This window comes from Mya arenaria, chromosome 6 (genome assembly GCF_026914265.1).
Source record: "Mya arenaria isolate MELC-2E11 chromosome 6, ASM2691426v1".
Taxonomy (NCBI): domain Eukaryota; kingdom Metazoa; phylum Mollusca; class Bivalvia; order Myida; family Myidae; genus Mya; species Mya arenaria.
Genome location: NC_069127.1, coordinates 24,663,864 through 24,688,342, shown reverse-complemented (window position 1 = coordinate 24,688,342; position 24,479 = coordinate 24,663,864). Strand labels below are relative to the sequence as shown.

At 34.8% G+C, this 24,479-nt stretch overlaps 2 protein-coding genes across 5 annotated transcripts in view; one reads left to right on the top strand and one right to left on the bottom strand.

Annotated features, from left to right (window-relative positions):
• The window catches only part of LOC128238727 (glutamine-dependent NAD(+) synthetase-like), a 30,766-nt gene extending 22,199 nt beyond the window's left edge, over positions 1 to 8,567 (top strand). For all 3 annotated transcript variants that reach the window (XM_052954917.1, XM_052954916.1, XM_052954918.1), the window contains 6 exons: positions 4,691 to 4,797; positions 5,007 to 5,138; positions 5,667 to 5,736; positions 6,943 to 7,068; positions 7,868 to 8,044; positions 8,344 to 8,567. In XM_052954917.1, the coding sequence (XP_052810877.1) occupies positions 4,691 to 4,797; positions 5,007 to 5,138; positions 5,667 to 5,736; positions 6,943 to 7,068; positions 7,868 to 8,044; positions 8,344 to 8,415 (684 nt within the window). In that variant the 3' untranslated portion in view covers positions 8,416 to 8,567. The remainder of the gene's footprint in view (positions 1 to 4,690; positions 4,798 to 5,006; positions 5,139 to 5,666; positions 5,737 to 6,942; positions 7,069 to 7,867; positions 8,045 to 8,343) is intronic.
• Positions 8,568 to 11,040: 2,473 nt separating this feature from the next.
• Positions 11,041 to 23,159, bottom strand: LOC128238621 (mitochondrial uncoupling protein 2-like). Of its 2 annotated transcripts, XR_008261743.1 has the most exons (7): positions 23,126 to 23,159; positions 17,860 to 18,082; positions 17,308 to 17,566; positions 16,974 to 17,177; positions 16,169 to 16,448; positions 12,325 to 15,455; positions 11,041 to 12,276 (listed from the first exon to the last, which is right to left on the bottom strand). XR_008261743.1 is itself a non-coding variant. In XM_052954732.1 (6 exons), exons 2-6 carry the CDS (start codon positions 17,998 to 18,000, stop codon positions 15,356 to 15,358), a joined length of 984 nt encoding a protein of 327 aa, XP_052810692.1. In that variant the 5' UTR covers positions 18,001 to 18,082; positions 23,126 to 23,159; the 3' UTR covers positions 11,041 to 15,355. The 2 variants fall into 2 exon arrangements, 1 of the variants encoding a protein (XP_052810692.1); XM_052954732.1 differs by having other exon boundaries at positions 11,041 to 15,455.
• Between the last annotated feature and the right edge of the window lie 1,320 nt (positions 23,160 to 24,479).

Genomic DNA, 24,479 nt, shown 5'->3' with positions numbered 1-24,479 from the left:
TTAATTCTGTATCGTAAACGGCGATATTTTTAAAATAAAAAGATTTCACGAATTCCTGCCATGCAGGGTACCCTTGCCGAACATGTTTTTATCATTTTGAATGCCCCCAAGATGGTTCGACAGGAAAATTAATAGAACAACAGAGAAAGCTTGTCCCGACTCCATTTATCCTCATGCAATCGTACGTTCTCTATAATATGTGAGGGTTTTGATTGTAATACAAAAAAGTTAAAGCTGGTTTAGTCTAATTCTCATGTTGATTTTTGACGGAGTTTGCGACTCCCTCTGAAAAATAAACATTTTTTAATTACTTATTAACACAATTAAATGTTGCTGTTAGACAAATAAGAATTTTATTGTTCAATTAACAGATCAATCAAAGCCATTTCAACTATTCTGATAAATAGGTGCTCTTAAGGAGAAAATCGGTTAACAAATCATTACTTTAATTTCTTTCTTTCTAATAACTCCCACTGTATCTTTATCAAAAAAAAGTTTACATTAAAATAAACCATCATGGCATTGATTTGAAATACCTTTATCAAACTTTGTGGATATTCCACTTCCTTTTTTCCTTCTTTCTTTCTGTGAGTGAATGATTCAAAACCAAATTATTCCAGCACGTGTCACATGTTTAGTTTTTTTTATTTACAAATGAAAGTGTCACATGACGTTAATTTGCAGAACCGACAGCCTCTATGTTGATAACAAACTAAAAATAAACTGAAGGTGTAAAACAGATGTGATCTATAAATAGATAACCCGGTGTTGACAGATCAATACCTGCAGAGAGGGTTCATGTAATTGACAAATATCCCATATGCTAGATGTTTTACTCGAAGTTTTTTTTATTTTGTTTAAGGATTCGATCCGGCCAAAATTCTCTTTGAAGCTGTCATTTGAGGCGGCTATTATTAAAAACTCTTCACTCATTTCACCCCGAATTCTACCATAACAGTCACATACCTGTAATTTGTTCAACAGGGGTAATTGCACGTTGTGCCAATAGAGTCTTCCCACGCTATACGGTGACAATCATCGAGCCATATACTGTTATGTACATATTCCATATCGACACCATGCCGGTCAGTCATTTTGCGCAACCATGCAACCGTTTTCGTTTTTAAAGACAACGGTCAGACGTTTCGCAACCGGAAATTCAAATAATCACAACGCAATTCGGCCTAACTCATAAACCAGAATATGCCTTATATGGCTCCATCCCCAGTGAATGTTAGCGAACATCAGCAGTATTTACAACTATAACACAAATGCTGCAAGCAAAAAAAAAGCTTTATTTTAAAAGGATTCACCTCAGGCTTTAGTTTGGAATATTCAGGCCCCGCCAAGAACGAAATGAAAGGAACCTACCAGCTGTAAGCGTGCATCCGCAAATATTACATAAAAATATCAGAGAGGTCTTCGCGGTGCGCCTAGCCGGCCCTTTCAGTTTTAAACCTTTAAAAAAATCACGGTTTCGCCCATTGTCCTTGTTCCTTGTTCCAAAAAAACAAACTCGGAATGAATTCAGGATCATTCACAACCTGTCATACCCGGAAGGTGAATCGACTCAGATCCGTCATTTACATATGTACAGTATACCTGTTTTAATAAAGCTGTATTATTTATTCAGGTCTCGGCAAGAATTGCAAGTTGGATATAAATGATGCTTTTTAAGTTGATGCCAATACTTCCAAAGATTATCGAGCTGTTCTAAGGATTCTGGGATTCATACTATTTTGATAAGACATTACCATTCGGAGCCCCAATAAGCTGGTAGACATTCGCAAATTTATCACGTTTCTTGAACACTGTGTAAAATCGCAATTACGCTCAGGCGCATTGATCCATTACCGCGACGACTTTTTTTTGGTGGTGATAAAACCTCGGCGTTATGCATGAAAGCGATTCATACTTTTTACTCTGTAACGCAATAGTTTAATGTACCGGTGGCGACAGAGAAAACGGAAGACAAAAGTCATAGCTTTTCTTGGCCTGGAGCTCGATTCCAAAAACATGATAATTAGGATACCAGACGAAAAGGTTGTGTTAGTGGTGTCGAAAATTGGGTCTACTATGTCTAAACAAAATGTGAAGCCTAAAGAACTACTATCGCTGAAATGACTATTGAATTTCTGTTCTGAGTTGTTTTCTATCTTGATAGCAAGGTCTCTTTAGACAGGATGGCATACTATATCTGCTTTAGGGCTTGAATTTAATCTAGACGCTCTACACGATACGCTGGAAAAGCATGCTCCTAAAAAGAAATAGTTATATAAAATAACGTCTTCTTTAAGGTTGATATTGCATAATTTGGGGGAAGATATTTTCACTGAGTCTTAAATATTAGGAAAAATGTGTGTATAGCTGTATTCGCTTACCATTGTACGTAACAAACATCAATATGGGTTGTGGAGTCAACATTGTGGCTGGTATCTAGTAATTGTTTATAGAATTATAAGTGTACCATTTTGTTATCATATTTGGTAAATAAATCAGATAAGTTTACGTTGGCCTTGTTTGTATGTGTACTACCAGATGCTGTGTCTGTAAAAAGAAAGTTTTCCAGTGTTTCCTAGGCTTGAATGGCCGGTTGGCGATTTTGGTTATAGATAGATAGATAGATTTATTTCGGCATAGGAAGCATATGCATAGTTCACAACATAACATAGGATAAAATAATGAGCATTATTAAATACTATATCACATACGAGAAAACTATGACATACACATCAACACCAAGGATAACACAAAAAAGGGCAAGCCCTTATTTCCATTGTGGTCCTTTGTATTGGCGGCATGACATAGAGAGGCGGACCTAAATATAATCATGTTTAAAAGTACTATTGAGTCATAAAAATGTATATCACAGTCAAATCTTGATTTAGTGGCACTCCTGTTTGCAGCTAGGATTTAAAACACATTACTAAAATTGTAAAAAGATATTAGCAAACAATTTAAAATCCTGAGCCGAAATAGGTAAAAACAATTTTAAATACTGTTCATAAGATGACTTTTGATGGCAACCTTAAAACTTTGTAACCTGTTGATCTCCGTTAACTCTACAGGTAAATCATTCCATAGTTTAATTCCAGAGAAAGCAAAGGACTTAGAACCATGACTTTTGACTTTAGGTAGACAATACCCACCATTTTGACTAAGTCTTGTACTATAATTATGTACGGAATCTTGCGAAATAAAGTGTTCACCCATGTAATCCGGAGACAGGCCATTTTTTATCTTAAAAACATGACACAACATTATCTGTTCAACTCTTCTGTGGACCGGTAAACAGCTAAGGGACTTAAAGTGGGATGGGTCAATATGGGCTCTGGAATCCAAGTCAAGTACAAATCTCATAATTTTATTTTGACAAGTTTGTAACTTATTTTTTAAAGACTGTGTCAAGCTATTATACCAAACAGAGCATGCGTAATCATAGTGACACTATGAATTAGATACATAACCAGAAGTTTCTTGGTATGCTGTGTAAGAAACTCTTTCTTGCGGTAAAGAAATTTTAACCGAGAGTTGGCCTTCTTAAGAACAGACTTGGCCATGGAGCAAAATGACAGATTTTGGTCTATAGTAATCCCAAGATACTTGATAGATGAAGTTGATTCAATGGATGTACCAGAACAGGTTATATGCAGGTTAGATTGTGACCTAAGCTTTTGCCTGGACCCAAATAAAATTGACTCGGTTTTACCCAAGTGCAGTGACAACTTATTGTCCACTAACCATTGGCTGACCAATTCCATATCATCTGTCAACGCCTTTTCAACAACAAATAAACTTTTACCAGATACCAGGATACCAGAATCATCAGCATATAAAAGAAAATTATTTTTGACCACAGCTGACATATCATTTACATAAATTAGAAAGAGAAGGGGTCCAAGGATTGAGCCCTGAGGAACACCACCTGTTATTTTGGAATTGGAAGAATAAGTACCAGAGACATCTACAAGCTGCTGTCTATCTGATAAATATGATTTGAACCAATTTAGGACGTCAATACTAAGACCTGATGCTTGTAGTTTCATTAAAAGAATGGAATGGTCGACTGTGTCAAACGCTTTCTGCAAATCCAGCAGCACCATACCAACAACATTACCTTTATCGTTTTCATACCTAATAAAGTCTGTAAGGTGAACTAGACAAGTACCAGTAGAGAAGCCACTCCTGAAACCTGATTGTAATTTATACAACAGATCTTTATCCTTAAAATAAGCTTCAACCTGGTCATAAACCACCTTTTCAAGGATTTTCGATACAACATTTAAAATGGACACAGGCCGGTAATTACCAACAGACAATTTGTCGATTTGTCAGCCATTTTGTCAATGTTGTTAAGATATGTGTACTGGCGGTTTTTGTTTGGTTTGCCATCACGTATGTGTGTTTTATCTTACGTACACGGCCGTTTCTACCATTCACGTTTGTAAAACATTAATTGTCAAATCTACCGTCAGGGTTTTACGTCACTACATATGCGGTTTTCACTTGCCAAAACATCTAATCATAATTAAGCTGGTATTGTATAAGTCACGTGGATACATAAAAAGTTAAACAGTCTCTGTTATTTCTTTTTATTTCGAATAATAAAATATTGTTTTACTAAACAATTAAAATAATCATTTTAAGCAATGCACAGCGGCGTACCAATAAGAAACTGTTTTGATTTCAGGCTCGTGTTCGTATGGTGCTGGCATACCTGTTTGCACAGCTGTCACTTTGGGCGCGTGGCAGACCTGGGGGACTTCTTGTGCTCGGCACATCAAACGCTGATGAAGGGTAAGTGCTATAGAACATGGGATGTACGGTTACAGTTATTGTTAATGTATTTCATAGTGTTCTTCTTAGTATTGACATATTTATTGGCACATTATACCCACATTCTTTGTGAAACAGATATATTGAAAAAGGTTACTAAAAAAATGACCAAATATGCCCATGGGATATAATTCATTACTAATCTCTTTGTGATATGCAATTTGTTTCAGACTTAGGGGCAATATGACCAAGCATGACTGTTCAAGTGCTGATTTGAATCCTATTGGCGGAATCAGCAAGACAGATTTGAGGTTGTTCATACGTTTCTACATCAAGCGATTTAAAATCACCGCTCTTAAGGGGTAAGTATCTAAGAAGATTCTCAACAACGTGCTTTTTTATTTTTTTTATCTGATTTGGCAAAATTGAACCGACCTTAAACTAAGTCATTTGAACCGTCCATTTTAGCCGGCAGCCTGTTCTTAATAAGAAACCTGATTATTCTAAGTATGTGTACTTTCTCAGTTGATTTACTTCTGTATTAAATATTGTTGTTGACTTCGACCATAAGGCTCAATCTTTGGTGTACGTCTGCAAACTGTTTTTTTTCCTATGGGCTTCCGATATTCAAATACTTTAATGCAATCTGCCTATGACAAAACTGCAACAGGCGTAAACTATTATGAAATAATAATATTGTAAGAAAATAGTTCATATGGATTCTGGCCGTAACCTTTCGAGTGTCATTGGCACGGTTAGGCAGCTTAAGGTTTACAACTAGATATCTTATTGAAACGAGACCCGGATAGATTTAACTGTTGGGATATGATAATTTCACCGATAACCTGTTAGTATATGATAATTTTCACCGATTTCCTCCATATTTTCAGGATCTACAGTGCCCCGCCAACCGCTGAGCTTGAACCCCTCAAGGATGGCAAACTAGCACAAATTGATGAGGTTCGTCAAGTACTTTGTATATGTGTGCATATGATTTATATTTCTTTTCCATTAAAGCTTGTTACGAATTGTCACTCAATTTATATATTGTATCATAGCTCATCACCTTTTGTAAAGACATGTAAACTCTCTACAATAGCTTGCACAATTTGGGCGAAATTTTCAGACTAAAAGGAACCTTTATTATGTGCTAGTTGTTGGGTTACGAATTTAGCATGATTGTTTTTTAAGCGCCCAATAGTAAAGTAGTCCTTGATCAATTATGTCTTGGGGAGACATATTGTTTTTGCCCTGTCCGTCAGTCAGTCGTTCAGTCCGAACGCCACACTTCGTTTCCGCTCAATAACTTGAAAACTCTTAAGACAAAGGAAGTTCAAACTTGGGTTGCAGTTGGACCAATAGATGACCCTAGTGTTTTTGAGATCAAAAGGTCAATGTCAAGGTGGCCTTGTGGTGAAAAAAAATGGTATCCTGTCAAATAACTTAAGAATGCTAACACCAAGGAACCTAATACGTGTACCTGGAATGCCAGCTGGTCATGACTACCACTTGTGTACCCTATTGATTTTGGGATCAGTGGGCCAAATGTTTAGGTCGCAGTGACCTTTAGGGAAAAAAACAGTTACCAATAATAAGAAGACTTGCACCCAGGAAGTTCATATTTGGTATGCTAGTTTATCATGACTAGTAGATAACCTCTATTGCTTTTGGGATCGGTAGGTCAAAGGTCAAGGCCGTGGTATAAGTCGCAGTGATCGTGGTAAAACAATCGGTTTGTGCTCAGTTACTAAAGAACACATGCACCCAGGAACTTTATACTTGGACCCAGTAAATTCATTAGTGGTACGAAGGTTGGTCATGACCAGAAGATGACCCCTATGTTTGTTTGTCTCAAGTCAAAAAGTACAAATTTCATGTCCATCATTGAACATTTCTCATCTACGACCAGACAATTGGGGAGACAAGCTCTTTTTCAATAAAGCAATCTCTAGTTTATGTTAAAATCATCTCACTAGGGTCAGTTAGTCTTAACCATAGAATAATTTTTTCGACATACATGTATACCTACATGTAATACTTAAACAGACAAACATTCACAGACACTAGCGACCTGTTTCAATACATATCTCAAGATTAAAGTGAAATTATCTTAGTCTTATGTTCTCATTAAAATTGATACAGACAAAATTATCTTCCATTGCGCAGGAGGACCTTGGTATGACGTACGATGAGTTGTCTGTGTATGGCAAGCTGAGGAAACAGCCAGGCTGTGGACCATACAGCATGTTCATTAAGCTTCTACACACATGGAACTGGCTTACACCGGAACAGGTATCTTTATCATTACCCTGACATTGTCTGTTTGTCGATCCATCCTTTTTAGTTTGTCCTTTTTTGTCTTTTCCACATCTCCTATGTCACTCGAACGAAATTGATAAAACTAAGTTACGTTTTACTCATCAAGTAAACATGCAGACCCTATGTAATAAATATTACATGAATTGGTTTTTTTTCCCGAAAACCTGGCAAGTCGAATAAGGTGACATGTAGAACTCATGTTATTCCTAGGTCCGAAAACCTGGCAAGTCGAACAAGACGACATGTAGAACTCATGTTATTCCTAGGTCTGCACAATAATTGGAAAGTGTTGGAGTTTTGCATATCATGTTGGATATCATAAGCCATATTTCATGGAAGATTGCTTTGCACTGTATTGTTTCAGGTTTACATGTACATAAAACTATTATAACGTTTTCATCATTTTTATGAAATATGATTTGGAGCATTTCTGTTTTTCCCAAAACAAGTTTTGGTATTGTGATAGCCTTGATATCGTTGTTTTCATGGGCATTGTTGTGCAAAAACAACCATGGCCATTACTCAAGATATTCAACTGAAACTTGGAACACATGTATGTTGATAAGGACAAACCCATTTCTGGCATTATTGATTGATGAGTTATGCCCCTTTTTAAAATCAAAAAAGACCAGCGTTGGTGCTAGCTTCTCATCAGTCTTTTAGAATATGCAAGATGCACGTAGTTTTTCAAATTATTTAACTTCGAACACCATCCAGGTATACGGTAGAGTGCAACAACAACTTAAACAAAAAACAAAACCAACATTTTCAGGTAGCAGATAAGGTAAAACACTTTTTCCGGTGTTACGCGATGAATCGTCACAAGATGACGACACTGACACCGAGCTACCACGCAGGGATGTACAGCCCTGATGACAACAGGTTCGACCACAGACAGTTCCTCTACAACGTCTCCTGGCCCTGGCAGTTCAAATGTATTGACACTCAGGTGAGTATTATGAAGTTGTGTTTTGCATGTGTGGTATTTTTTTAACATATGAGGTGTTTGTATTGTAGTAGCACTGCTGGGGTGACAAAATCATGAAAACGGGTTTACTTTGGTTAAAACTCAGTTACATAGAACTTAGTTCTCATGTTACCATTAATATGCTCAGTTTTAAGCTTTAGCATGGCCCATACCTCTGGCTTAACTTTGATGTATCAAGAATTACTTAATTCACTTTTCACATGAATCATCTTTACATCTGTGTTTGAATATTTGCCACTACTTGTACATGTTTTTGTTAGGTAAAAAGACTTCAAAAGGCTGATATCAGAAAAAATGAACGAGGGACATCACAATCCGAAAACAACAACTAGAGATTGATTTTTGAAAAACCGCTTGTCTCCACTCTTGGGTCGTACCTGAGAAATTATCAATGATAAACATGACATTTGTACTTAACGGACTGGAGACGAACCAACAGTGACGTATTGTTAGGCCTATTCACCCAAATAAAACAGAAACATACGATCAGTGCTCCTATGAAAATAAAGAATTAATGTGATAAATGAATATAAGAAGTAATATTTTGTTTTATTTCAATGAGGATTATGCACTCATCACTGATGGTTATGTGGAAAACGACGACTGTATACACAACAGTCTGATACCAAATGTGAGATCAGTAGTATTACAGATTTTGCGCTCAACTTTAACAAGTACCTGGCTTGAAAGGTAAGGTGCAATATAGTATAAATACATGTATATATACTTACTGCGGAAGAGAAGGAAATGTTTTAGATTAGTTTTGGAAAATGGAAATGAAGTTTACAAGCGTTAACAGTTAAAGTTAAACAAACGTTATTATGTTATTGAGCAGAAACCATTTGTCAGCGTAAGGTCACCGCCAACATATCGCTTTTCACCTAAAGGTCTACGCGACCTTGACCTTTGATCTACTGGTCTCATAATCAATACAGGTCATCTACTAGTCATGACAAACTTGCATACCAAGTATGTAGTTCCTGGAGCCAAATGATCTCTCGTTACTGAGCGGAAACCGATTTTCACCTCAAATCACTGCGACCTTGACCTTTTCAAGTCAGATCTCAAAATCAATAGGGGTCGTCTACTGTTCGTGACCAACCTGCATACTAATATCAGTATAAAGTTCCTGTGTGTCTCAGCGTTCTCAAATATTAAGTGAAAACAAAGTACTCCTTAGGTGACCCTGTATCAAATTCGATCACATATTTTTAATGTTTTTAAGCACATTTAAAACGAGATGTATCATAGCTTCAAATGCGGTGTAAGGTTCGGAGTCGTCCAGTATGTTGTCACTTGAATGCAATCCAGTGAGGGATATTGGGTCATCATGTTGTTATTTGTTGTTCAAGATTGGGAGAGGAATATTGGAAATCCCTCTGTTGTCTTAAAATAATATTAATCTAATTTGGTCACATCTGCTCAATAAGGTAATTGTGGGAATTCAACAGAAAACCTTGCAAGGTCAAGGTCATACTACGTGGTCATGGGCTTAAGCATTGAATCGATGTTTGCTCAATATTTCCTTGACCTATTTTTTATAGTATTACAATGACCCCGGTTACCAGTAACTAGACAAGGTCACAGTTTTAATTTGCTTGAACAGCCTTCAATTGGTGTCCGAGTACATGTGAAGGTAACATGTAGAGCGCATGTTTTAACACTGCCGACTAAAAGAGTTAGACCACCCTTGATAATAACCAACTTTGTAAATATATAAGGAAAGAGGATATTAATAGGAATATGATATTAGTCCGAGAGATGAAGCTTACTGCACACTATTGTATCCAACAACAATAGGACAAGTGTGCGCGTCTGTTTATCATGTCTCAAAGGCTTTTCAAAGTTGATATAGGGGTCACTATATTTATGCCATGGATTGTGTAGCAGGTAGTGTCAACAAATCGTAACAAGTGTGCAAGTTTGATGTTAATATCTGACCTGATTTTGCATTTTTTAAACATCTAGAAGGGGCATTGTAAAAGGTTTAACAAAACTACTACATTGTACTTTTAAAAGCTTAGCACATACTTTATTATGTTTCAATGTACATTGCAAACACAATCCTTAATCCATGAAAGTTTATTTGAATACCAATACTCTATTAGAGCAAGTAATATGAAAAAAAACAAGTAGCAATACACATACACAATCATACAAACATAGTACAAACATTGAGATTCGCTCACAACCCCGTTATCTTCACACCACCGTGACAGTCTCTTATTCAAAATATTGGTAAATATTTTACTTATGCTTGAAATAAGCGAAATCGCCCTTTTTGTGCAACGGTACAATGATACTCTCGCTCCATTCAACAGGGAATACACCGCTATCGTATATATTGTTAAATAATTCCCGTAAATACGGTAAAATAATTCCACTGGTATTCTTAAACATTTCTATGCATAATCTGTCATTTCCGGGGCTACAATCTTTTTTTAACGTAGTTATACCTAATAGTATTTCATCGTTAGTTATCTCCCTTTCTAGTTCATTTGCATTTATATCACGTGCAAGCTCCTCAAACGCGTTTTGTTCATCTTGTGTGTAAACAATATTTGTATATATGAGATGACCAATATTAAACAAGCGTTCAAAATAACTTGTAGAAAAGTATTATGACAAAGTTTCATAAAAAATTTGATATGAACTATTGACTTTGTGACATGAATAAGAAACTTCCAAAGCTTTGACCTAGTGACCTAGTTTTAGATATGAGGTAACCCATATTAACAAATGTTCAAGACAACATGTTGAAAAGTATTCTGACAAAGTTTCATGACAATTGGATGAAAGCTATTGACTTTATGACATAGAATTAAAACATGAACACCCTCCTGCCCATTCTATAACCCGTATTTTTGGAAGACAAAACCCTAAAAAATTATCATGAATTCTTTTCTTACAAGATTATACATGCCATATCCCCCAGCGGGGAACCCCCCCCCCCCCCGGAATTTCGACCCATCCCCTGCCGGGGGATTCTTATCCCCTGGAATTTAAAAACAAATTATTTTTTTTGTTTTCAAAACTTGCTTAAGGTTGACAATGGAAAGCATCAATAATATTATGAGTGTGAAATTCCATGAAGGACCATGATGACTAAGTCCAAAAATTATTGTAATTTGAGTGTATTTCTGTATTTATTCTTATATTATAAATGCACATATTGTGCAAATTTTTGTCGCGAAAAAATCCCCTGGTGTAATATAAAAATCCCCTGGAATTCAGACCAAAATCCCCTGGGAAGCCTCTCAGAAATACGGCATGTATTGTTAAACAAGATGATTTAAACATACAAACATGTATGGCATTTGGTTAATCAAATATTCTGACAAGCCTAGTTCATTTCATAAAAGATTTCTTCATGCATAAAAAATCCAAGAAGAATTTTAGTAGTATCATTGTGTAACATCAATTCTGTTCTATACAATATTCTAAACATTTATTTATATTTGGCATTAACAACCTTATTCAAAACAGATAACAGGTTCCATTAATATAAACAACATATTATCTTATACAGCCCATAGTTCCGAACATTTTTACTATTAACTTTCAAACGTGAACTTTTGAATGATGTGCTCAAATATTTAAATATAAACAAGCACAGGTGAAACAGTTGTTTATAAAATTGTTAGAAATTTAGTAGATCACAAGTGTATCCAGCACAGTAAAGAGATGTTAACTTTAACAGTTCTGAACAATCGGCCCATAGACTTACAAAGGCAAACAATAACAATACAATTTACTAGATTAAATTAAACAATATTATCACAATTACAAAACACATCTTTATGCTGTAAATGTTTAAAAAGGATGCATTATATAAATAAAGCAATAAAACTTGCTTTTAAAGTCATCGCCGGTCTCTGCTGCGTTGTGCTTTGTTACGAATAAAGTGTATTGTAACAGTACCTGTTGTTGTCAACAATGTTTAGATGTATGCAGCATTTGGTTTAAAATCTAAATCATTTGGTCATTTTTTTAATCATTGTAAGTATTCTACATAGAAAATGATTTGGCCTCATATATAAATTAAATAATTTTGATTGAGACATTAATTTTTAACATTAAACATTTCATAACTGATATGCGTATTGTCATAATATGGACAACATTAACAATTATAGCCATGACACCTTTAACAATTATAGCCATGACACCTTTAACAATTATAGCCATGACACCTTTAACAATTATAGCCATGACACCTTTAACAATTATAGCCATGACACCATTAAGAATTATAGCAATGACATAATAAACAATTAAAGCCAAGTAACTTTAAAACATTAAGAACATTAAAAAAGAATTGTCCAGGTCGAAATTCTTTACATAAACATATTCAAAATATATTTTCAATACATAATACTCTTACTTTTGGTGGTCTCTGGCTAACTTATAATGAATTACAATATTAAATTTACTTTCAGACTTTTTATCAAAACTGCAATAAATATTGTGTTGCAAGAATATACAGCCAAGCAACCAAGTTATTCATTTCAATTGTGTAACACACTGAGATATCATTTTGAAAACAAAACAAACAAAATCGTATCATGTATTTGCTGTGAACACTGATGGCGTAACTTAACCCAGTTATAAACATTTCAACTAAATCATGTCATGACATTTACAGAAAAAACAAATAGTGTTTGCATGTAAAAGTTATGTTAGAAAAAGTAAGTAAAGATCATCCACAATTTTGATTGCCTTCTACAAGTTCATGCACAAACATATTTTTCTTTTGTGTTGTTATTTAGAGTTATTTTACATGGTTAAGGAAGCATACCCAGTATTGTTAAAGCTTCTAAATCTGAAAAACAAGAATTGGGTCACATCTCAACTAAAATCGATAAGTCACATCTGATCGCATCCAAATTTTATATGTCCAATCTCATCCAAGTTTTATATGTCCAATCTCATCCAAATTTTATATGTCCAATCTCATCCAAAACATATATGTCACATCCGAAATACATATGTCACATTCAAAATATATATGTCACATCTCATCCAAATCTTATATGTCAGATCACATCCAAAATATATATCAAACAGATTAGATTCAAGTCAGTTTTAAACACTGTTCATGAATTTTTGTGACAACCCTTGTGCATGTAAATCTTTCATACAAAAACTTAATTTAAAGAGAGCGCTATTCTATCAAATGATATGGCAATTTTCCAGTTAAATACGGTACAGCTCATACACACAAACTACCCGAGGCAATATATATTATCTATAACTTAATAAGTTACGAAATGTGTCATGAAATCATTATTGGCACTAAAAGTGGAATCTCAAAATTGATCGTTTGTCAAAAAAATAAATCTATTTATGAAACAACATGGTCTTATTGGTTTGCATTGCAGTGAATAAAAGCAGCTTTAATGAAGACCATAATATCAATTCTTTGAACAATGTAAACAGTCCAATGGCAGGTTAAGGCTATAGTGAATGTCCACGTATGTGAATTGTGTATGTCTGGTGACCTTGTATTATTTTGGAATCATTTGAAAGGGGTTTATGAGTAGGAACGCTTTTTTTGGCTTTGAAGATTGTAAAATAGGTCATTTTCACGTCCAATTTCAGATGAACATAACATAAATACATGTACCAACTGCAGTAATTTTTTTAATAATGTTTTTTCCTGTTAATAGTTTTGTTAATTAGTATTTGTTTTGCAAAACCCAGAGATTCTAACAGCTCGTTACTGTCAATCCTAAAAAAATAGCCAGGGGCCTGCTTGAGTATGACGGATTCATGCCCAAAGCAGTGTTAAGGGACTTAGACTTTACAAGTTAGACCCCTTTTGAAATTGTTCCCAAAGTCCTTGATATTCATTTCAAGGTACTACTTACTGTTTTTGATAAAATAGCGAAAAAAAAAAATTGTCGAAACTGACATAAACTTGGTATCGATGTGTACAATGCATTGAAACTTACTAACTGAGGTACCACATAGTTTACAATTTATTTAAGTTTAGCAGTTATTTCGTATTTTTCCATTAAAAAAGATTACTGGGTATGTCTACCAGGTAGAATTCATTCCTTATGCATGCTTGGCTAGTCGGTGTTATCACGTGATATTACTGAGGTAGGTGTATAGCTTTATTATGTCACCCAGTTAGAATAAGTCTTTGTAGCTCAGTGAGTAAGACGCTGGACTTCAAATTTGGCAACGCGGGTTCGAACCCGGTCTCCGACACAATTTTTTTTTTATATTTTGGTACTTTTTTTACAATTATGATATTAAAGCGTAACACATTCTATTAGATAATTGTCCTGAGATTCGTTACAGAAAAAAACTTTTTTTGGTGCCAATCTGTGACACAGGCCCTTTAAGTTAGAACCCCTTTAAATGATACTTAATTTACATAGGGTCACCAGGGCCGGTATTCATACAATATCTTAGTCTACCTCAAGTCATTTCTTAACTTGAGTCGATTTCTTAAATTTTTCAAAGTCAAATCAAAAGGAAAGATTAAAAGTACGGATATTCAATGAGATTAATGTCGATGAAGTATTTCAGATATTTTTAAACTATTATATCTTTAAGATACATCATACTTAACTTAAGTCAAATCAAAAGGAAAGATTAAAAGTACGGATATTCAATGAGATTAATGTCGATGAAGTATTTCAGATATTTTTAAACTATTATATCTTTAAGATATATCAGTAATATATGATCAGTGACTTTGAGATACTTGACTAAGGAAAATGACTTAAAATAGGAAAAGACTTAAGAAGTTTTATGACTATCACCCAGGCATAGAAGTTTAATGCTATTACCAACTGTCCTATAAAATGATGAGCATATTTGTTCACTGGATACAGTAATATAGGACTTTTGATAATATAAGATAATCTCTTAGACAATCACATTTGATCAATACTGTTTCCTGAAAACAATGACTACAGTATGTGTATACAATACTGAACGCTTCTCCTACTACATTTCAATCTAAAAATGATGAGACATAACACATAATTTAAGGCCTTTTGACATGCAAATTGCTTTTCTTGCTATATTTTATATTTCAACACATCTTGAAATTCTCTTTACTAAAAATTTGAAGCTTATATTTTGAAAAAAGGCAAAAGATTTACAAAATTGCAAGCATTGTAATTATAAATGATATATTTAACAACCACTGACTATTCCAATTGCAAGAATCATGTCCAAAGGCCCAAAATCATGGGTCACGACTCATATACTGGAACACTAAGTATGCACTTTCTAATCAATATCACTATCTTTTCACTGCCTCTGTTTACCCGAAAAAAATCTCAGGAGCTGTTCATAGCACACGAACGTCAGAATGTTCCAGGAACCAAACCGAAGAAATGATGGCAAGAATCTGTAAAGTAACGTCATCATATATGTATAATTCTTTCCAGCTGGAAAATCATATTATCAGTTTCTTGTTGAAAAGACAAGAGGCATACATGCCATGAAAAAAAATCCCCAGGAAATTGGATCCATTCCCCATTCTCCATATGGGGGACTAAAATCCCCCATAAATATATATATATATACTCGTATATATAAAAAAAATCTAGTTTACAAAGTTTTTTCTAACAGAATTGAATTATAGCAGCATTTTTACATAAACATGTAAACGAGAAAGTAAAACCACAGTCTGTGAGTGAAACTGAATTATATCTTACATTTATATGAATATAACTTACATCGCAATCACTGTAATATAAATGTAGTTTAAACTTCAAGATACAGAATCAATTTTTTTTCACTACAGATAAAGATTGGAAAATTAATGACAGCCAAACAGGCTGTATTTGTACATTGCAAACTCCATTGCAGTTGAAGACATTAGACTGTATAACAGCATCAAGCAGCAAGAGAACTGCATGTGGATGCCAACGCTAGTCTGAATCAGGAAAAATTGCTACATCTTTGTATTGTCACATGTGTGTAACATGTGTACAAGGTTTCATGGGAATATTGTGAATTGTTTTTGAGTTTTTTGACGTAACTGCTGATGCTGACAACACCATGGCTATGACAATAACTTGACTTTAATCTTTGAAAAACAGATAAGCTAAGCTCTACCCTTTATATAGAGATCCAAGCCCACACTCCTTGACAAGCAGCCTGGCACACTGCAGCACATTAGTGTATTGGCCCGGGTTGCTGATGTAGCGCGTCTTCACAACGTCAACGGGAGAGGCTACCACCGTCGCCACAAAGCCTGCGCTGAACCCACTGACTACATGACACGGAAAGCTATCAGTCATCAAGTTCATGCTTAGTATCTTTTCTTTAATGAGGTCATAGGTGACTAGTTCACATACTCCGGTGATTGTGTTTCGAATGACATTTGGTACATACCCTGCAAATGGAAACATCACGTTCAGAATTCTCTATTGTGTGCACAATTATACATACCCCCATTCCATAAAGCATAAACATATAACACAGAGTAAATATCTGTCTTAATGGCAATAATAATTAAAATGAGGTTGATATATTTCTATTGCTACAAAGAAATACTATATTTATCAAGCTGTCTGAACAGTTGGTGGGGGCAAAATATTAATAAGTTAATAACACAATCCCTTTAATTAAATTGATTCTAATTTTTCGTTAGTGTATGCAGTATTAATGCCTGGCCAACATTATGCATATTCAAAAAGCTTGCTACTGCTTTATGGAGATTTGCAAAACTGCCGAAAAATGAGAATCAATCCTTAAATTTACTTATCGAGATCTTTTAAATCATGTTTTACATATGCATGACCCAAGTGAGTGAGCATCAAAATAAACATGTAACATGCTGGCATTTAACAGTACATGTGCATTGCTATCTTTAGAAATAAAGTAATAATATGTCTTGTCTCTTCATACATTAACTCACCTCTCCAAAGACCCCTGAAGCCGTCCTTTCGGGCGATGTCCAAGTAAGCCCTCATTGTCCCGCCAGGCATGCTCCCCATCCCCGCCCCGACCACCTGCATACGTATCTTCACCACCTCTGTTGGCTGGGCAACGGTAACAGATATGGACCCCGTAGTCATACCGGACAGGATACGAATCAGGACATTTGGTTTCTCCTCAAGGTCTTTGGTAATGCAAAACAAATATGGATTACTAACAACTGCCGCCTCTTTAACATTTAAAAATAAATAAATATGTTATACAATTACACACAGCTAAAGGAATTACATTCAAAATGATACAAATTTCCACACCTTGACCAAAAAGCTTCTGGTATCTGAGTTTCACATCATCGTAAAACCCAATCCTGATTGAAGAAAAGCAGAGCTGTCTCTGGAGTCCTGCTGTAAGCCCAGCGTATATTCCCTGGATACCTTCCCTTCTACTGATCAGGTTTAACGTTCCCATCATGCCAAGCGATGGTGTAAACAAAGTGGATCGGCGGACATAGTCACCGTTGATCAGCATTTCCATCACCTCCGGAAATAAACGCGGCCCAACTGAATTGCTGACCTTTGAAAATATAAACATTAAAAAATAAACATCGACTGAGACTCCTTGTTGTTTTATTTCAATTACTTCATTTCTTTTGTGTGATAAAACATAAATGCATTTACTGTCCTTTATTGACTTACAATGTGATACATCTTTATAAACATCATGAGCTATTAACAAATACCAAACCATCAGTTATATAACAAAACTATTTTTGTATGTTAAAACAACACATTTCATTTCAAAAATGTTTTTGCCATTCTGACTTCTTACTGGTATTTTGAAAAAAGTACAAAGTCTTGTAAACAAACCTGCAGGCGGACTTTAGCCATGTCCAGTGGATAGGTGATCAGGTCAGCACTGCATGCCCCCAGGCCGGCACTGGTCAATTTAATGGCCAGTTGATGGTCATCTGGATTGACCAGCCGATATGGCTGGCATGATGCAGGCATCTCTGCTTGTCGTTAGTAAATTCCTTCGTCCGAGTAGATTAAGCCAGTGTCACCTTTTCATTGTTGGTTGAAATACCCAGGACTAAAAATAAATAAAAATACACTAGGGTTTTAGCCAGGCTTTTAAGGAAAGGCTGCAGAAAAGACACAGGGTGCTAAAAGTGAAAAGGGCAATTTGCATTTGGCTGTAAAGATCTTATAAGATATTATAAATTTGACCAAAACTGTTAGAAATCTGTTTAATAAAAGCAGTTTCAAGTTCCCAATGTACAATCATATAATGAGCTTTGAAACAAAACAGAACTATTTGATTATCAAAAGCATTCAATTCTAAGATGGCAATATGGTTCACATGCTGGTCTCTAGGAGAGGAGAGGGATGCTAGCAAAAAAGGACAGGGTGCAACACCCACCTATAACTTTAAGCTACAACCCTAAGTGTTATGCACCAGTCAATTGTAACCACAGCCCCCCCCCCCCCCGTCCGGGAATAGCGGGGACTTTGACTTTCGGTCCAGCCAAGCCCGGGCAAAAGGGGATGAACTGCTGGTGAAACCCCCACCAAATGCCCACGCACCCCAGGGACTCTAGGTAAGGCCCATTCCCTGCTATATTTGGCGCGAAGACAAAACAACCGCATTCACCCGGCACTGCAGGGCCACCTGAAAGTTAAAAATACGGCCCATTTCCCCAGCTATCCCCGGTATACCCCCGGACCTGGGGGGGCTGTGGTTACAATTGACTGGTGCATTAACAAGGGCCTTTAACCAAATCTTAAAAAAGACCAGGGTACTGCAGAAAAGGGACGGTTTGCTAAGGAAGAAATGGGCTCATTGTATAACACTGATGAACATTATAATTTGACAGAAAATGTTAGGTTATTGTTTATCATTAAAGCAGTATTAGGAATCAACTGCTAAATATGTTAAGTTTGTATGTATTCACAATTATATTGTATTAAGTTTTGATAAGACAAGAGATACATGTATGTTTGACAGTCTTGAGCATCTAATCATATTAAGGCAGATGGGTGTCCATTCTGGTCTCCCTGAGGGCAGAACACAGTACACTATCAACCATTCATTTTTTTGCAGATTTTGCTATGCCCCGAGATTTTTCCTCACTGTGAACATTATCTTTTTAGCTCACCTGAGCACAAAGTGCCACAAGGTGAGCTATTGTGATCGGTCTATGTCCTGCGTCTGTCGTAGTTGTTCGGCGTCAACAATTGGTTGTAATCATCATCTTCTCCAAAACCATTTGGACAATTTTAATGAAACTCCATAGGAATGATCCTTGGTTGGTGCTTTTTCAAAATTGATCAAAAAAATGAATTCCATGCAGAACTCTTGTTGCCATGGTAACCTTAAGGAAAAGCGTCAACAAATGGTTATAATCATCATCTTCTCCTAAACCGCTTGGACAATTTTTAATGAAACTTCATAGGAATGATCCATGGTTGGTGCCTTTTCAAAATTGCTCAAAGAAATTAATTCCATGCAGAACTCTGGTTGCCATGGCAACCTAAAGGAAAAACTACAAAACTTTTTTTGGCAAATACTATAAGGCCTAATGCTTAAAATTTTGGTGTGTAATATTGTCTATTGGTTATCTATTATGTTTATTCAAATTATGCCCCTGGAAAAAAATTGGCCTCACCCCGTGGGTTACAAGTTCATTATAAATACATTTTGTTAAAATCTGATAGTTATGTAAAGTTTACTCTTGAAGCAAGGGCAGCAAGTCTTGCTATATGGTCTCCCTTTTTGTTGGAGATTGCACTACCGGTACTTTCCTTTTTTAGTAACAAGGGAATAGATTTTAAATTTTATTAAGACTTCAACATAGTCACTTCTAAGGTAATTATTGTTCTTTTTTTTAAGGTTCATAAATTCAAATAATTATTATACACTTTACTCTTTAGAAGAAATTTCATTTTACTTTATGATAAATTTAATAATCAGACTTTTCCATTGAACTTCATGTTTATTGTAAACTTCATGTAGATTATTCTACAATCTAAATGTAAGCTACAATCTTATCTTTTGTTTGGATAGTGAATAAGCCTTTTATAAAGAAGAATTTGATTCTAAATAATTGTAGGATGGAGATGTTGTCCTAGATGGAAGAAGAGATAATATTAGTTAAAGGTGCAGAATGTGTACGGAGATTTAATTTCAAGAACTTAAGGCAGTTTATTAATTTTATTGGATGGTGCACTGTTTGTTGTGTGTGTGTGTGTGTCTATACTTAAAGTTATTTTAGTGTGCAAGCAATTTAACATAGTTTTGTCAGTGTGCAGGCAATTGAACGAAGTCCTGTCAGTGTGCAGGCAACTGAAAAAAGTCCTGTCAGTGTGCAGGTATCTGTATCAAGTGCTGTCAGAGTGCAGTCAATTATCAAGTTCTGTCAGTGTGCAGTCAATTATCAAGTTCTGTCAGTGTGCAGTCAATTATCAAGTTCTGTCAGTGTGCAGGCAACTGAACAAAGTCCAGACAGTGTCCAGATATGAGAATCAAATTCTGTCAGTGTGCAGTCAATCATCAAGTCCTGTCAGTGTGCAGGCAACTAAACAAAGTCCTGTCAGTGTGCAGTCAATCACCAAGTCCTGTCAGTGTGCAGGAAACTGTTACAAGTCCTGTCAGTGTGCAGGCACCTGTGACAAGTCCTTTCAGTGATTATCCAGGCAACATGTCAGGGCTTTTTCTATAGTACCCACGGGTCCGACTATCGGACCCGTTCCCAAAGCAAAATATAAGATATTTTTCCCAATCTTAAGAAAAAAATCCCAATCCAAAAAAAAAAATTTTTTTTTTTTTTTTTTTTTTAGAAATTCTTTTTACCTGTACTGGTTCATTTTCAACATCCTAATAAATTATGTGATGTGAAGTTTTTTTGGTAATTGAACTCGGAAATCATTGATTTTTATCACATTCAGAGATATGAAATATTATCTGTCATGATTTATTGCAATAGATATTTACACCCCAAGGATTGATATTTCAGCCATTGTGGGTCCTTTATAGGGAAAATTAACTAATATTAAATCATTTCCTAATTCACAGGAGACTAGACAGCTTTTTCTTTTCACTGTAAAATTTCCCAATTTCCGCATTTTCACGACGCATAATTTCCCAAAATGTCTAGGGTCTTTTTCCCAAAATGGGCAGAAAAAGCCCTGCATGTTTGACCAGTATGTTTTTCAATATTCTTTGAGAACAAATATCAAGCTATATTGATTACAAAAGGTTAAACTCTTTTACTCAGGTAAGCGATTTAGGGCCATCATGGCCCTCTTGTTTATCTATAAGCATAGCACACACAGTGTTAATTTCTATAATTTAGTCCGCATCAAGTCAATGCTTTACGCTGCGTTGTGAAGTGTTTACCTGTTAAATAATGGTAATTAAGGTAGCTGTTAATCTATTTTAATGGCTACAGTAAATTGCTGTTATTGTTTTTCTAATCCGCTCTGAGAAAATATTTGATAAACATTACATTTTGCATGAGGTGAATGGCATTTTATTTTGATTAATTATAAACATTGAAAGTTACTGGGGTCAAACAAAGGTTCAAAGATCACCGCCAGGTTGAATGCCTTCTTGCATTGTTTTCTGTGGAAAATTCCCCAAAACGTCACTAGCTATTTTAAACTTTTTTTCTTTACAGGACATTGCGACAGGTGAAAACTATAATTATACCTGTCACAACAAATTTTAACCTGTTGCAATGTTTCAAACCGTATTCAGTAACATCAAACTAAATCTTGATAGTAAATTCAAATAAGTTGTGATTCCCCACTATTACATAATTATTTAGATGTTCTTGGTTGGTGTCCTACTGTTATAAATAAATAAATAAATGGGAGCTAAACATAAAGACAAAAAAATAAATATTTTGATTTTTTTCTTCTTTTTCCTTTTAGTCATCATTTTTTCCTCCCTTGCCTTTCCAAAAGTCTCTTTATTTAAGTCCTCCTCAAGATCGTACAACCCTGAAGCAGTTAGATCTTAATCTTTTAATTAATCTTGACATTAAAGATAAGGATATAAAATATAACAAATAGGACACCGTAAATCATTGATTATAGGAAAAAACTCTATATCTACGGCCGCAGGCTTACAACCAATAGCACAAACTGTTGTGGTGACAGCTGTGTTGTTCAACCCATTATACCATGTGTTTGAAATAAATGTACTTAACTTGTTGAGTTGAGATCATTTAAGGGGGTATAATATACGGCTGTTCCTTATACAATTCGTGTTGACAATAATTAATTTGTCTAAATCTTCAGTTTAACATGCAAAAGTGGAAGCAAAGTTCTTGTTATTGACTAGGTTTAACAGAGCGGAAAGAGTGTCAACATGGTATTACATCATCATATTTAAATTAACAAGATTTCCCAGAACCATCTCCCCAAAAATATTTACTGAATTTTGTTATTTCCAAACATTTCCATAATACCCTGTCTATTAATAAGTATAAAGGTACAAATGAAATCGGAGTCTTACGTGTATTTTCGACTTTCATGACAACATTTCCAAAACGTGGTTAATAAATAGTGATTCACGGACTAACACACTGAATAATATTAATGATTTAATAGTTAAAAAATAAACACTGAACATTTAAAATAGAAACTGAAAGTAAATTTTCTGAAAACAAAATGACTTGTCTTTTTTCACCGCACATTGTGACCGACCAAAACATAAGTTTCCAGATATGTCCGATGGTCATTCTCATTGTCTGTGTATATTCATGTTTACATGTATTTTGAAAATAATTGATAACTTTTTGTGAAATTAAAATATAATTTACTTTAACATATTTATAAGACATGTGATGTAAAGTTAGGAGCTGTTTCGCGTTAAAAAGGAACATTAACATGTTCAAATAATAATAAAAGTTCCCTTAATGTCTATTTTTGTGCCTAACTCGTTCACTAACTGGTCATGTTGATCAATTTTTCAACTATTAATGTCCCTTAAAATACTTTAATAATTGCTCAACTTAAGTTAACTTAAAATTTCCAATACATGTGTATACAAAAAATAAATAGTTAGTTAACAGAACAGTTACTTTTCATTATTTAAAACCGGCAATTTTATGCATTTTCCTATAATTACCTCTTTAACGTTTAAAGGCAGTTTTGTAGAAAAGGGAGGTTATTCGTGTTTGATGTTCCTAAAATGCGTAACGGAAAAAAACATTACCTTGTGTCAGGTAAGAACCAAAAAGCTTTTTTGACAAATAATCAAGAACTTTGCCTTTGCATGCAATTTTTATTGGCCAGTTCTATTGTGTCTTCTGTTTGCAGTTGCTTTGAAAAAAGATGGAACAAAAACCTCAAAGATAGGAGTGTTTCCTTCACACTTTGAATTAAAGAATGTTACACATTGAATGGTTATATATATTCAACACGTACACTTATATACATATGTTTATACATTTACATAGCTTTATGTATATTTATACATGCGTTTTCTTTTTTTTATTATCACTCTTCAACCCAAATACACAAATTGTTATTTAAAGATGCACTCTTTCTCCCAGATATAAGATTTACCACAATTAATAATTTTGTTTTAAAATTTCAAAAAGGATGAATAAATGTCGAAAACAATGGTTCTTATGAAGGACACCGAGTTTAATTTGAAAGAAATGAGCATAAAACACGATATTTCTACCTTGTGAGACTATAGTAGACCACAGTAAATCTTTTAGCATTCACCAATCATTTAATATTTTTGCGCTTTCTGCTATTAAATACACGGTTACAATCTTATTATCAGAAATTAATATTTTCGATAAATGCATTTTTTAGTAAGTAGTTAAAGGTTTATCCGTCAAAATTGATGTTTGTTATGCATGTGTATGAATTGATTTTGAATAAGAGTGTCACTTTAACTATTAATGCGTATTAGGGGTTTAACATACAGGTGGTATATAACATTCTAATGATATACACTTATAATAATTATAAGTGAACAATTTCACTATGAAAAACATACCCAATGGATTTTGGTTATTTATACTGTATTTTGATCCACAAGGTTACTTAACATTAACAGTCTGAAAGAGACGACGACAATATAATTTGGTTATACGGGGAAACGTTCACTGCACTTTATCATTTATGTTCTAGCACTGCGACGTACCATACATTGACAAGCGACAAACAATTTAACAACAATTTCAAATAAAAGCAAGTTTTGCATGGTAAATATCTAAATTATAAAGTATGTTCTATTTCATTGCTCCAGTCGTATTAGAAATGACCAAAACTTATTGTGTATTAGCCTCGTTCTTTTTTAAACATATTTACCTGTTCACGTGCATTTGTATGTATGGTTTAGCGACGAGTCACACTTTTGTCTGGTCATGCATGTAATCAGGATATGACGTTCTGGGTCAACGAACCGCTGCATTGCTTCACCGAGAAGTAATAATACAGTGGAAAGGTAACAGTTTGGTGTTCCA